The 13,266-nt window shown below is 36.9% G+C and overlaps 3 protein-coding genes across 10 annotated transcripts; 1 reads left to right on the top strand and 2 right to left on the bottom strand.

Moving 5' to 3' along the window:
* Positions 1-7: 7 nt before the first annotated feature.
* Positions 8-2,823, bottom strand: Dcp1 (decapping protein 1). 2 transcript variants are annotated; one of them, XM_071714411.1, is made up of 4 exons: positions 2,258-2,823; positions 1,561-2,029; positions 1,003-1,452; positions 8-894 (listed from the first exon to the last, which is right to left on the bottom strand). In XM_071714411.1, the coding sequence occupies exons 1-4, from the start codon at positions 2,464-2,466 to the stop codon at positions 652-654; spliced, it is 1,371 nt and encodes a 456-aa protein (XP_071570512.1). In that variant the 5' UTR covers positions 2,467-2,823; the 3' UTR covers positions 8-651. The 2 variants fall into 2 exon arrangements, with proteins under 2 accessions (XP_071570512.1, XP_071570513.1); XM_071714412.1 differs by having other exon boundaries at positions 1,561-2,169; positions 2,258-2,375.
* Positions 2,824-3,500: 677 nt separating this feature from the next.
* Pex14 (peroxin 14) lies at positions 3,501-6,899 on the top strand. Its single transcript, XM_071714470.1, has 4 exons — positions 3,501-3,836; positions 4,062-4,385; positions 4,584-4,819; positions 5,716-6,899. The coding sequence occupies exons 1-4, from the start codon at positions 3,786-3,788 to the stop codon at positions 5,882-5,884; spliced, it is 780 nt and encodes a 259-aa protein (XP_071570571.1). The 5' UTR covers positions 3,501-3,785; the 3' UTR covers positions 5,885-6,899.
* Dd (CTD nuclear envelope phosphatase 1-like protein dullard) lies at positions 5,240-12,884 on the bottom strand. 7 transcript variants are annotated; one of them, XM_071714475.1, is made up of 5 exons: positions 11,744-12,878; positions 10,520-10,586; positions 10,220-10,431; positions 9,848-10,065; positions 5,240-9,299 (listed from the first exon to the last, which is right to left on the bottom strand). In XM_071714475.1, exons 2-5 carry the CDS (start codon positions 10,559-10,561, stop codon positions 9,154-9,156), a joined length of 618 nt encoding a protein of 205 aa, XP_071570576.1. In that variant the 5' UTR covers positions 10,562-10,586; positions 11,744-12,878; the 3' UTR covers positions 5,240-9,153. The 7 variants fall into 7 exon arrangements, with proteins under 7 accessions (XP_071570576.1, XP_071570577.1, XP_071570572.1 ...); XM_071714476.1 differs by having other exon boundaries at positions 11,753-12,878; XM_071714471.1 differs by having other exon boundaries at positions 10,220-10,421; positions 11,744-12,877.
* Positions 12,885-13,266: the final 382 nt, after the last annotated feature.

Here is a 13,266-nt window from a genome sequence, read left to right as displayed (position 1 = left end):
TCTTAAATGTCTTTTCACTGCGTCTGTATTTATGTTTATTGCGTCTGCATTTTTGTTCATTGCGTCTGTATTTACTTGTTCATTTTCATCGACAACATACACATACCATATCGGTATCCGGTATATAGGAAGGATACGTCATTACTCTATAAAATAGGTATTCCGTTTGGCCAGCTCAAAAAACAATTTCATGTTGCATTGAAATTTCAATCATAAAACGCGCGTATAATATAAACGTTTTGGCATCACAGTTTAAAAACCGTTCAATTCTATTATGTATAGCATTCAATATGTTCACAAATTTTTCATTCATACCATACCCGGTTATGACTATCTGCTACGTCCTCTTTACTTTGTCCCGAAAGAAAGTGCATTACTTTATAAAAATACTGCTCAAGGTATTATATTATATTATATTGTATCCCATTCCATTCTCATATCTGTTTTCTAATCTTCGGCCAAAAAAGAAAAATTTTCTTTTTCTTTAAGAGAACTGGGTCTCATCTTCTCAATTGAATAGCGGGCATTACATATCGTCTATATATGTACATGCACATCAAGTAGGAATATTGAGATTTAGCTTAATCCTTTCATCAGTCATAACCCATATGATGGGTATTTTTGTAATTAGTACAATAATATTGAGTAAATTTAAGAAAGTATTTCTCCCAACGATTTGACGTAGGCCTCGTGAATTTTGTGGATGAAATCCGGGTCGCTTTTCAACAAGTAAGTGAACGCTTGTAAAAGCTGAGTCTTCGTTAGCGGTTCCAACGGTCGGGTTCTAACGGGTTCAGGTGGGCTGGGAGCGGCGAACATCACAGGTGGTATTAACGCCGGCGCCGAGCCTCTTCCTGACAACGTAGGTGCCGCCGGGATAATATCGTCCGATGACTAAATCAAATAGGAAAAAACAAGGATTCTCGATTACATATCGATATACATATATATATATGCTCAACAAATACAAAAGGTAATGATTTTTTTTTTTAATTTTCTTACCGTACTTCCAGAGGCATGAGCAAGTAATGATGCAAGTGGGTTGGTGTTATTGGAATTGGTAACGTTTGAAGCTTGATGATTTCTTAAAGTAGAAGACGTTACATTGGTCGGCGACTGTATCCTGAGAAATCCAATCGACCCATTTGAATCATTGATGTTCTGAGTGACAGGTAGCGGCAAATCTTGAGAAATTGGCGCCGACGTGGATATTACTGATTCCTGCTGTGGAGTCGCTTTGTTTCGTCTTTTAGACTTGTTTGTGGATGGAATCGTTGTCGATTGCGACTGGTGAGATGGTTGCGGCGTTACAGATCTTTGTTGTTTCTCAATATGTTCTAAAGTATGCGCCGCTGGATGAGACATTAAACGTGCGAGTAAAGGTTTACTCTCGACCGCAACCGTACTTCCTGGAGTAGGTTGGTCGCCTGCTTTGAAATGTCCGGTATTCACCTGACATAATATACAAGTACAATGTACAAGCGACGCGACGCAACGCGACGTGACGCGACGGTGGTTAAAAAATAATGTCAAATAGAGCAGATAAGATAGGAGACTAACCTTGGCTTTAGCAAAGAAGTCCATTACGCTTTGCGAGGTGACATCAGGTCCTAAGGGAGCAGCTAGAGGTCCCGAAATATTATCGGTCATAGGCATAACTGACGGAGATTTTAATCCCGTTATCCTGTTACCACTGTCGCATCCACCACCGCCTCCACCTCCGCTACTACCTCTGCTCGTGTTAAAGTCCTCTTGCGCCTTGCTAAGCATACTGAATATATCCACATTGTTTACGTTAGGTCCCGAGGTCTTTTTAGCCTTAAGTAACGGCTTGTTACTGATTTTACGGTTCTCTTCACATTCTTTCAGAAGTTTATTTAACATGTTTGCAATCCGTACGCACTCTTCTTTTTCATAAAACCAAATACCATAGATATTGCATCTAGAATTTCTGTATAGCAAAAATGGTTCCTGTAGTTGCAAATCTAAACCTGGAGCAACTGGTTCTACTAGATTGTTTGTATTCAATCTGTAACAAACATATACTTTTGTCATATGACACATTTTTAGTCTTGTTAATAAGGAATATATAAGATAGATACTAAAGATACTTAAAGATGAGATACTAAACTTGGATCAAAATAATTTGCAAATCTCTCAAGTAAACCACTGGCGATGCAAAGCAAAACGTCACACGCTATATTTTCCTCGATGGTTGATAGTTGATATATAACACCTCGGTTAGGCTATATACTACCTGTTCATTATGAGAATACTGTTGTACGGCTCGCCGTTTCTCGAGTACAAGAACAAAGCTCCCTCAATGTCGGTCTTTTCCCATTCATTCTCATCCGCGTTGAACGTATACAGAGCGACGTGAGTCGCAGTCTCCAATATATCTTTCACATAGGGGTCAACTCGTTTCAAAGCGGCCACGTTCATTCTCAGCTCCGTTCGGTCCGTCATGATTACAAATTACAACAATGATGATGATGATGAAGATGATAAAATAGCCCGACTTGGGATCCGACAATTACGAGCGGAGCGGCTTCCTCCACTGGTTGACCACCAATCACGGAGAAAGAGAAAGAGAGTCGTATTTTCTTCTTCTTCTTCTTCGAAATAGAATGGCACCGGGTGGAGAGAAAGTCTACTCATACGGGCAACAACCAACAACTAGTTGAGACTGTTGAGAGTGAGTTGAGTTGAGATTGAGAGAGTAGTTCTGGCTAGACTCCACGTGAGTCGTATTTTCAAATAATTCAAGCAGCTGCTCTCACAATAAACGCCATACCGGATACCGGCCATACTAGATTTCTAGAGAATCTGGAGTATGGTATATGGCATGGTATCATGGGCTCGGGGGGCTCGGGCTCGTATTGGCTCGGATTCTCTTGAATTCATTCACAAGAGTAACGTATGCGCAAATTCTGCTCTTACAGAAAAGTTGCAAGTCGATTGGCTGCTGCTATTCTGCCAACCTGTGAATTTTCCCTTATCAACACGTCACACGTTGATTTGTTGGATCTAAAAGTAATGGCCTGTAATGGCCCTCGCACGCTGGACGCGATCAGACGCGATCAGACGCGATGAGCGATGAGCGATGAGCGATAACCAATGAGAGCTCTGCCTTTTCCGGATCGCGTCCAGTGTGCGAGGGCGAGGGTCGAGGGCCATATGGCTTCTGCACACAGGACGCGGAAACGCTTGCCGCGCGGCAAGAAGCGACGCGGTAGCCAATAAACTTTTGGTTCTTACGGAAAAGCAACACGTTGATTGGCTACCGCGTCGCTTCTTGCCGCGCGGCAAGCGTTTCCGCGTCCTGTGTGCAGAAGCCAATAAGATAAGAGCCAATCATGTTCGATTGCTACTGAGCAAGGATCAGCAAGGATTTACGAAGTTGCAATCGGCGATCGGTAGTGTAGAGAACCATGAGTTCGGCATTACCGATCGATTACGATGGGTCTTGCATAAAAGTTGCATAAAGTTTCGAGAAACAGAAGTGAGTCTCTGGATATATATAGCGCTTCCTCAGTTTTAGTCAGTTTTAATCGTTTTTAGTTGATTAGTTGAGCCTTCTCCTTCTCGCGCAAGCGCATTTCATCATTTCATGTACACGCGACACGCGTGCATTGTGATTGTTTTATCAGGAAAATGTGATTTGCAGTTTGCAATGTTTGCATAGGACTTTGCATTTGCATAGTAATGTCCTTTTGATTATAAGGAGTGTGACAGGGTGACTGTGTGTGACAGTCGAACGGTCGAACGGTCGAAGGCTAGTCAGAATGACTGATCAAGATACAAACAATAATACTCTTCCGTTACGGGAGAGTTTGGTAAGTTATCGTTCGTCGTATTGGTTATGTAAATTTAAAAAGTGCACGTATAATGACTTTATAAATTCAGATTGTGCATACATTTAGCATACATTTAACAAGCATTTAATAGATAACGTTGTGTATCTAACGCTGATATACATTACTTTAATACATTACTTACATATAAATTCATATGTTATGAATATATGAAAGTTATATAATAAGATATTAAAATTTATATAGGTGAAAACAGCAGTGCAGTTTCTACAAAACCCTAAAGTGTTGTCGAGTCCATTGATGCAAAAACAAGAATTTCTTAAAAGGAAAGGCCTCACGGATGAGGAGATTAAAACAGCTTTCAAATTGGCGTCTGTTGACAATATAGTTGATCGCAATGCCATTCAAAGTCAGAATCCATATACTGCTGTACAAATGCCATCAGGATCTATTCAATCGTATCGTCAAACGAGCGTTTACCAATCAACATTTTTACAGAAAGTCAAAGAGTTCTTTAATGCGACTGCATTAATTGGCGTGACAGTATATTGCGCATATTGGTTTTACAAGGTATTTTGTATAGTATAGAGAAATTAAAAGATCTTTATTTCTTTCATGCAAAATATTTGAAAAGTTTTTAGTATTATATGGTTTTGGATTCTCTGGGTTTTCTGTTAATTGAACTTCAGTATATAAAAATATGTGTAAATGTATATATATATATTTGTTTTATGTTATCGAAATATAATTAAATTTCTAATTTTGCAGAGATTTATAGAACCCTTTTTGTTTGGTCGGAGAAAGAAGAAGAGTGTAGAAGATAGGGTAACCGAATTAGATAAAACCGTCCAAAATTCTATGAAAGAAGTCAAAGACTCTATTTTGAAGGTAGAAGGTGAAGTGCAAAAACTGACTCAGCATCAAGCGTTGGATCCAACTATCCCGCAATTGGTGCAAGAACTTAAACATGATTTATCTAGTCTAAAAGCTTTACTTTTATCGAGGTATGTACCCATTTTCCTTTTTTCTTATATAAAATAATTTTTTAATGCTAATTTTATATATTAATAATATACAGTGTGTATATCGTAACATATGGGACCCATTTCAGCGGTGGACAGAAGACATAAGAACAATGAAAAAAGTTTATATCAACATGTATCCTATTTGACCTTGTTTGCGAGTTATAGTTCACATTGATTTTCGCAATGGTCATCTCCTATAATGTTAAACAGCTCCACGTTACTGGAGTACAAACAGGAACTATAACTCGGAAACAAGGTCAAATAGGACAAATGTTGATATAACCTTTTTTCATTGTACTTGTATCTTCTGCCCACCGCTGAAGTGGGTCCCATGTGTTACGATACACTCTGTATGTCATTCATACATATATGTTATAAGAGAGCAATGCACATAATAGATCGTCAGTAATAGCAATTTATTGCCATACAATGAGATTATTTCATTTAAACATTATTATTTTATTTTCGCATATGATATTTGCTTATATTAAGATCATTATTTTTACAAGAGATCATCACGTCATCACAACCTCATACTCTCGTACATATACAGTTCTGTCTGAAATTGCTTAAGAAATTGATACCTAGATATTCTGGTAATTTTCTTTTAAACAAGAGTTAGTTTTACAAAATATAACTTTAAAATATAAATTTGTGATTTTCTTCATCTTATTCCTATTTTTGACTATCTGCACCTTTAAAGTAACAAAATTTTATTGTAAACAACGTTCCGATTAGATTGCGTGTATGTATCTTTTCATATTGTAAATTTAACACACAAGAAAAGTTATAATTATAACTCTAAATTTTTATAGATCGGTTGTCTGCAACCACGTGTATTTTTATTATTAATTTTCAATTATATCTTAAAATAGGAAACAGTTTCCTACTGCCCCGGCATCTATACCACCATGGCAGTTGGGTGCAACAAACGTAAGCCAAGAAAAAGCAACTGAACGAGAAGATGATGCTGGAAGTGGAAGTAGTACTAACAATTCGGATAGTTCTTTGGAAATGATTCGAGAAGATCCACCTAAAGAATAAGTTTAGGAATTTTGAGTCTATCATAACTACTTCCATAATAATAATCTTCGATATGCGATATATTCGGCATAATATATTGAAGCAAAAGGATCATAGATTCAATAGTACATGATATTAGAGACATGCTCCATATTATTTTTATACAGGATGTTAGAAAAGAAAAGTTTATAATTAAGATATGTCATCTTTTTTAACACCTTGTATATATTAATATATTAATAGCATCGATCTGCATTTTTGGTAGTAGTATTCATAACTTTGTAAAAATGTTTTAATGCCTATCAAACAATGTTCCATTATGAACAACAATAACTTTTAAGATGTCGATAACGGTCAAAAAACAAGTTTCTATATCGATTGTGTCATTTACTATAACATAACAAATCGATCGAATGTATTAAATTAAATTAATGTAACTGCAGATTTCCGTACAATTTTCTAATAAAAAATTTTTTTTTTTAATTTTTTGTATAAGATCTAAACAAACTGTAAATAGTTCCTTAAAAAATTAATTTACTTTGACACTTTACCACAGTACAAACATAAGAGAAATAAGGAAAAAGGAAATACGTAACTAGAAATTTTTTTAAGGTTTTTGAAAAGATTTTACGTGAGCAAAAACGATATTTTCGATTTTGTAATTGTGTGAATTACATATCTAGTGTGTAAGAAATGTCCTTGTAAACTTATGAGAATTAGATTCAATTGTTTTGGAGACAAATCGGTATAAAGATGTGGCAATTCTCTACATCATCGTGAAATAAACTACTTAACATATGTAACATATATGTAAATGTTTAACATTTTAATCTAGAATTAAAAACATCGAAAACAGTTACAATACAAAGTATTGTGTTTAAGAATCTTGTAAATTTTATATCGAAAATGGAATTGTATCATATTACAAACTGAGAAATTGAGGGTACTTTCACATATAGTACCTGTCCGCGTTACAGTGCAAACAGTGTTATGTGTACAGATATAATTTTATCAAATAAATAAATTGAATAATTAACTTTACTTCTATTTTCCATAGAACACTATATGCATTGCCCATGGCTCATGTCTTGAGAGAATGATTGTTATTTACAACAGAGAAAGTATATAAATTCTACAATACATAATAGAAAAACGATAACTTTAATTAAAAAATCTTTATTGAAGGATGACTGTAATATCGCTAGATCTTGTACACATGGGTGTATTGTTCTTTTTTAATTTTTTAAATTGAATAAATTGATTTTACATTTATGTATAAATGCATGTGTATGCATCTGTGTGTGGGTGTGTGTGTGCGCGCACGCACACACGTACACCATACATATATAGATATTAGATGAAGTCCATGTATTGTAACTTACTCATATCATTCATACAAAAATCAGTCATACTTGAGTTGCGTCAAATACATCCGAGTAATATGTACAAACTGTATAATGTTCGATATTATTGTTATATCAGTATATCACTAAACAAGCAAACAAAGTACACAGAGCGTGTACGCGCATGTATATGTTTATGTGTACATGTATGTGTATAGCTGACTATTATATATCACTTACAAGGAGAGCTCATGATATGTGATTTATTCAATTTTTTCACCTTTCGTGAGTATGATATAAATAAATTATATAATTAATTATGTAAATGAAACAAATGCGTTTCTTAAATTAGAGAAAAATTTGTCTACAAAACTTTTACATAACATTTCAAGTACTTAGAATTATTATAATTTAAATATTATATTTAAGATTTTGTTTAAAGTGTAAGACAAAAATCTCTTAAGATTATAAGTTGAGACTTCTCATTCTTTATAATCTTTTCCTATATTTTTGAACATCAATAATTAAAGAAAATTATACATATATTATCATGTATATATATTTTATACAATACATAATTTATCTAGAAATATAATTATATAGTATAGTTTGTACAATGACAGTTTTTATTATAGTTAAAGGTTTTATTGTAAAACAATACAAAATTTGAATATAATATATACAAAAAAATGTGCGAGCAAAATGAGTATTGTATAAAAAATATTTTTTATACAAATAATTGATTACTCATGTCAAAATGCTTGCAAGAAAAGATATATAAATCAACTTTGCCTCAATCTTACAATCTTAGGACTATTATTTAGAAACAAGAGTTTATGAGATGATGGTTAATGAATATCTGACCATTACATCAAGACATTTACGAACGTTTTTTTTTAGAAGTGTGTTTTCTCATTTATAAATTTATTAATTGCAATCATTTTCTGTGGGAAAAACAAAAAGTATCGGTAAGTCGCATATTATAAACTTTTCTTGTAAGAGCGCATACTAACGCAATCAATCTTATAGATCATGATTACATATGTGTAATATTCCATATCGCGGAAGTCTCTTATCTCAACGAAAACAGATGTCACTCTTTCCTGGTTTTATATTAATACTTTTTTTTTATTAGATATAACCAGGACAGCTGCCTCACTGATACAGTGAGTTACAGCGAAATCCATTTGACTTAGGTACATCTCTCTCTCTCTCTCTCTCTCTCTCTCTCTCTCTCTCTCTCTCTCTCTCTCTCTCTCTCTCTCTCTCTCTCTCTCTCTCTCTCTCTCTCTCTCTCTCTCTCTCTCTCTCTCTCTCTCTCTCTCTCTCTCTCTCTCTTTACATCCTAGGTTAATAATATACAATAACAAAAGTATTTTATTTCAATGCTTTATCTTCCATGATGTGCCGCCGAAATATATAAATAAAAACTTCAAGTATAATCCTTACCTAAAATGAAAAATCTTGCCAGCTTAGTGCGGTTCTATTTTATTTTCGTGGTCTTTGGCAAAGGCTTATGTAACAGAAAAAAGAAGAAATTCACTTTATAGTTTTATAACACACATGGACTACACACTGTACAACGTAAAGAATTATCCTAGGATGTTTTGTGCTGATGTAATTATTGGCTGAATACCATTCCCTTCGATATTTACTCCCCGCTGTTCGAGTATAGAAAAACAAGGACAAGAAGGGGGCGGGCGGTCTCTCTCTCTCTCTCTCTCTCTCTCTCTCTCTCTCTCTCTCTCTCTCTCTCTCTCTCTCTCACGCACGCACGCACGCACACACACACACACACACACACACACACACACACACATTATACGGGCAGCGACCTAATGTTGCTATTAATTAATAACAATAATAATTCTAGGCTAGACACGCTAACTGAAACTGCTAGTAGTTTCAAGTCTAGAATATCTAGCGTATCATTCAATCTCGGCTATGCTACCAAGTATGATGTAAGTGTAAATTCCTTGAAAGAACGGATCGTACATCCTGCGTGAAACGAAGAGCGTCCAAGACTGGAAGTAAGCTTAATAAAGCGGTGTCTCCCGCATCGCTGAACCATGACTTTATGGGTATTGCGTTGTCTATGACATAAAAAAAGAAGAGACAATGATACAATATAGCAGCGCGTTATTAATCTTTTTGCTTTAACTTTATCCTATCAATAACGTTATATTACGTGCATTTCTTTTATCAAACAAGACAAATCACGAGAAGATACAAAGTCTCTTGTAATTATATTTTAATTTTTCTATTATTTTGACGTTACATTAAAAAAATAAATAAATAAAACGCACGGACTCTATTTTCTAATTAATCTACGCATTATACATTATAGTATCGCATCTCTTTAAAAATAAGATCTGTAATTCACGTTTGCCCAGATACCATTAAATACGATATCATTAAGTTCGTTCATTTCTACAAAGATAAAATGATATATATCGGTGAGGCATAGAATCATAGAAATATTATATTAAAAGATATTACATGCAATTAACAAATAGTATTAATAAATTAAGTTAAAGGGAAAACTGGCTCTTATTTTACCAGGTGTAAGCATGAAAGACAGGCACAGGGGTGGTAGAAAAAAAATTCCATTAAAATGGTATATATATATAGATATACTTACGTGGATAGGCTCTGTAAGCTCCTGGGCTGTTGTCAAGAATAAAGACTGAAGAGAGATCTGAACAAATTGCTGATAAATCCTTAGTATAGGAACCCATTTCTGGCGTACAATGTTGTCTATAATATCTGCGCCTTAAAATACCTCTGTTGTTATCTAATTTATCCGCAACTGCTGCCCCATATATTTCCATGGATGCAGTAAAGACTACTAGCTCGTACCTAGTTGATATAGATAATAATAGGAAATAATTAATACAATTTTATCTTGACAACTTGACAAGAACAAAATCTAAGCGTGAAATTGCAAGGTTTGTTTGCTGGTCTAATTTTGGGATGGCGTTTCTTTTTATGAGAATGATAATAAAATACTTACCACTGACTAACAATATCCAAGAAGAAGTCTACGTGTGGTCTTTTATGGACGAAAAATCTAACAGGATGTCTGTCTATCGTCACTTTAAGAACAAAATCTGGAGGTGTACCAGGCCTAACAGTTGGCCTTGCTACTCCGTCGTGATGAGAATGAATTAACGTTTCATCTAAATCCAGTACTAATACTTTTCTCTTAACTATACCTGGAACATTCTTGCATTATACACAAATACTGAAAAACATTGAACGCAATGTAATAAGTAATAAAAGTGATAGGCAACAGTGTCACTGGGATACCTACTAAGTCTGTGTCTAGATAAAGGTGAAAGTGGGAAGATCTCATATTTGACTGGTTGCATCTGTGAGATCTAGAACACAAGGATAAATATAGTTATATATTATACGATTTATAATATATAAAAAAATATAAAATAACTAGATATTAAAATCAATGAGAAGTCTAAGCCATAAATGGCCCTAAAAATATTAAAACTTAAAACAGATTAATACTTGTAAAATGAAAAAAATATTTATTTATATATTCCATATCCATATTGAATAAAAAAAATGATTATAACAGTGATTATATGACAATACATGACAACATGTGCAATTGATAATATATCCAATGGTATAAAAATAATAAAAATATGAAGGTATATATAGCATAAAGGTTTGGAGTAATAGACGCAAACTTGTATCTTGTGTGTGTGTGTGTGTGTTATGCAAAAGAAATTAGAATACAATTTTGAACATAAATATTTAAAAAAGATAGCGTTAAGTAACTACTTACACCTCTAACTTGCATCTTGTAAACAGACACGAGTCACATAAAAAGATAAATATTTCTCAAGAGAGCAACTAGTAGAACATGTGTGTACAGAGTCCATTATTTCAAAATTATAATTATAATTTAAAAGATTCGCTCGGCTAAAAGAAGGGAGTAAAACTGAGCTCTTTTTCTTAATAAAAAAAATGTCTTTTCCAGGATGTGTCAACTCATACATATAGAGTTGTAGAGCCTTGTAAAATCTATGAAGAAGAAGAAAAATGAGAAGAATCGTTAGTTGTACAAGAAGTTGTACAACTTTTCACGTAACTTTCGTAGGTATATACTATATAATGTTTCATCACGTTTGGTAGATCGAAAGGAGAGATTCGCGAAGTAGAGAAGTCGTATCAGCGTATATCATTCGATTCGAGAGGGTTACATGAAGAAATGTCAACGATATCTATATCTATGTCGTATGTCTAAGCGCGATAAGAGAAGTGGAGTGAGAGGAAGCCGTGGCTGGCCGTCCCGCGTCCGCCGTGGCGGTGGCGTGGCGGCGACGCCGCGGCCGGACGCGACGGTCAGCCGTCACGCCGCGCCGCGCCGCGCCGCCGCCGCCGCCGCCGCCGCCGCGCCGTCAGACGGCTGAGACCGCTGAGACGGCTCGTAGCTCGTAGCTCGTACAACAGTTAAGTATGACTCGTGCCTGACTGTGGAAGAAGGCGCGAATAGAGGCGCGAAGCACCTACTTACGGCTCTAACCTGCTTCTTGAGTAGAAAGCAGATGCAGGTCCACACACGGGAGGCCATTAAGAGGAAAGCTCTCATCCCCATCTGCAATTGCTTCAGCATCTCTACTGTTCTTCTCACCGGGCCGAAGTCCGGCAGCACTTAATCTCCAGTGTCGAATCTGTCCTATGTATACTGTGTGTATACGTGCGTGCTCCAGGCTTCAGGCTCCAGGCTCCAGGCTCCAGGCTCCAGGCTCCTTTCTTTTTCTCCTCCCCGCTATCCCACTATTCGCCGCTCGACTGCTCGAACTCGAGTCTCGAGCCTCGAGCCTCGAGCACGAGTCACGTCGCACTCGTTGACCTCGTTGCAGATCGCGAGTGCGAATTGCGAATTCTGTGATCCGTGTGATACCTGCTCTGCTCGCCGTCGCCGACTCGCTGTGAGTGCCGACGACCGACGACAGACAGAGTCCGAGCTGTCCGAGTAGTCCGACGTCCGACGACAGCCCGGACAGGCGGACAGCCGAATGAGCCGAAAGCAACGAGGTCCAGCTTCTTCCGCTTCTGCCGCTTATCGTAAACTCGTAAACAAATTCGTCAACACCGCCGCGATCGAGTCGAGATTGTCGAGACTGTCGAGAGTTCCGAGTTGGCGCGAGTCCGCGAGAGCGCCGTTTTTACGCCGTTTTTACGCCGTTTTTACGCCGGGTGTCCGCCGTGTCCGGCTGTCTGCAGTCTGCGACGACGAATCGCGTTTCGCACGTGTTAACGCACCTCACCGTGGTTCTTTCATGTTTTTTGGCAAAACCAAAGTACGAGAGCCTTCTTACGCGCACCACGCAACAGCCGCCATCTTCCGCGCATCGACCCAATTTTTCCGTGCGCACTGCGCTGCTCTCTCTCTCTCTCTCTCTCTCTCTCTCTCTCTCTCTCACTTTCTCGCACCTCGCGACTTGCGCCTTGCGCCTTGCGTTTTGCGGACCGCGCCGGCCGCTCTTATCACATAAATCGCGTTGATCGCGTTCCGTCTTCCGTCTCAAGTCTCAAATCTCAAGATGTTCAGCGTTCTTTCTTCGCAACGTTGCGCGTGGGGCTGCGAATTGCGAAATATCGCTTCTCCAATCTCCGCAACAGTCATGCGATATATTAATACAACATATACGATACGCACGCGCACGCGTGCACATCTCACATCAGAAAAGTTAAAATTTTCTAAATATAGCTCTTACGAAATTGTGAGAAATTATATAAAAATTAAATGTGAACGATTGTCAGTATAATTGAATGTCGCTCCAAGTAGACGAAACATAAAAGACAACAATAAATGCCAAAGCATAATTTTTTTATGAAACTGTTATACATACACAAATCGCAGATTAATTGAGCGTTCCTACGAAGATGGACCATTTGCTAAAATTAGAGATTTACGGGTATTCGTCAAGTCGGTCAAGTCTCAAGTCCGAATCGAGATGATATTCGAGACAGCTCCGATTCCTTTCGTTGAATTCGATTCGAGCTCTCGAAAGTTCGCGTAGTCGAGGCGTC

Source organism: Temnothorax nylanderi, unplaced genomic scaffold (genome assembly GCF_030848795.1).
Source record: "Temnothorax nylanderi isolate EJ_2023f unplaced genomic scaffold, tnyl_v1.0 TNYL_tig0140_pilon, whole genome shotgun sequence".
In the NCBI taxonomy this organism is placed as follows: Eukaryota; Metazoa; Arthropoda; class Insecta; order Hymenoptera; family Formicidae; genus Temnothorax; species Temnothorax nylanderi.
Note: the sequence above shows the minus strand (reverse complement) of the source record. Positions and strands in the feature narration are given on the sequence as shown.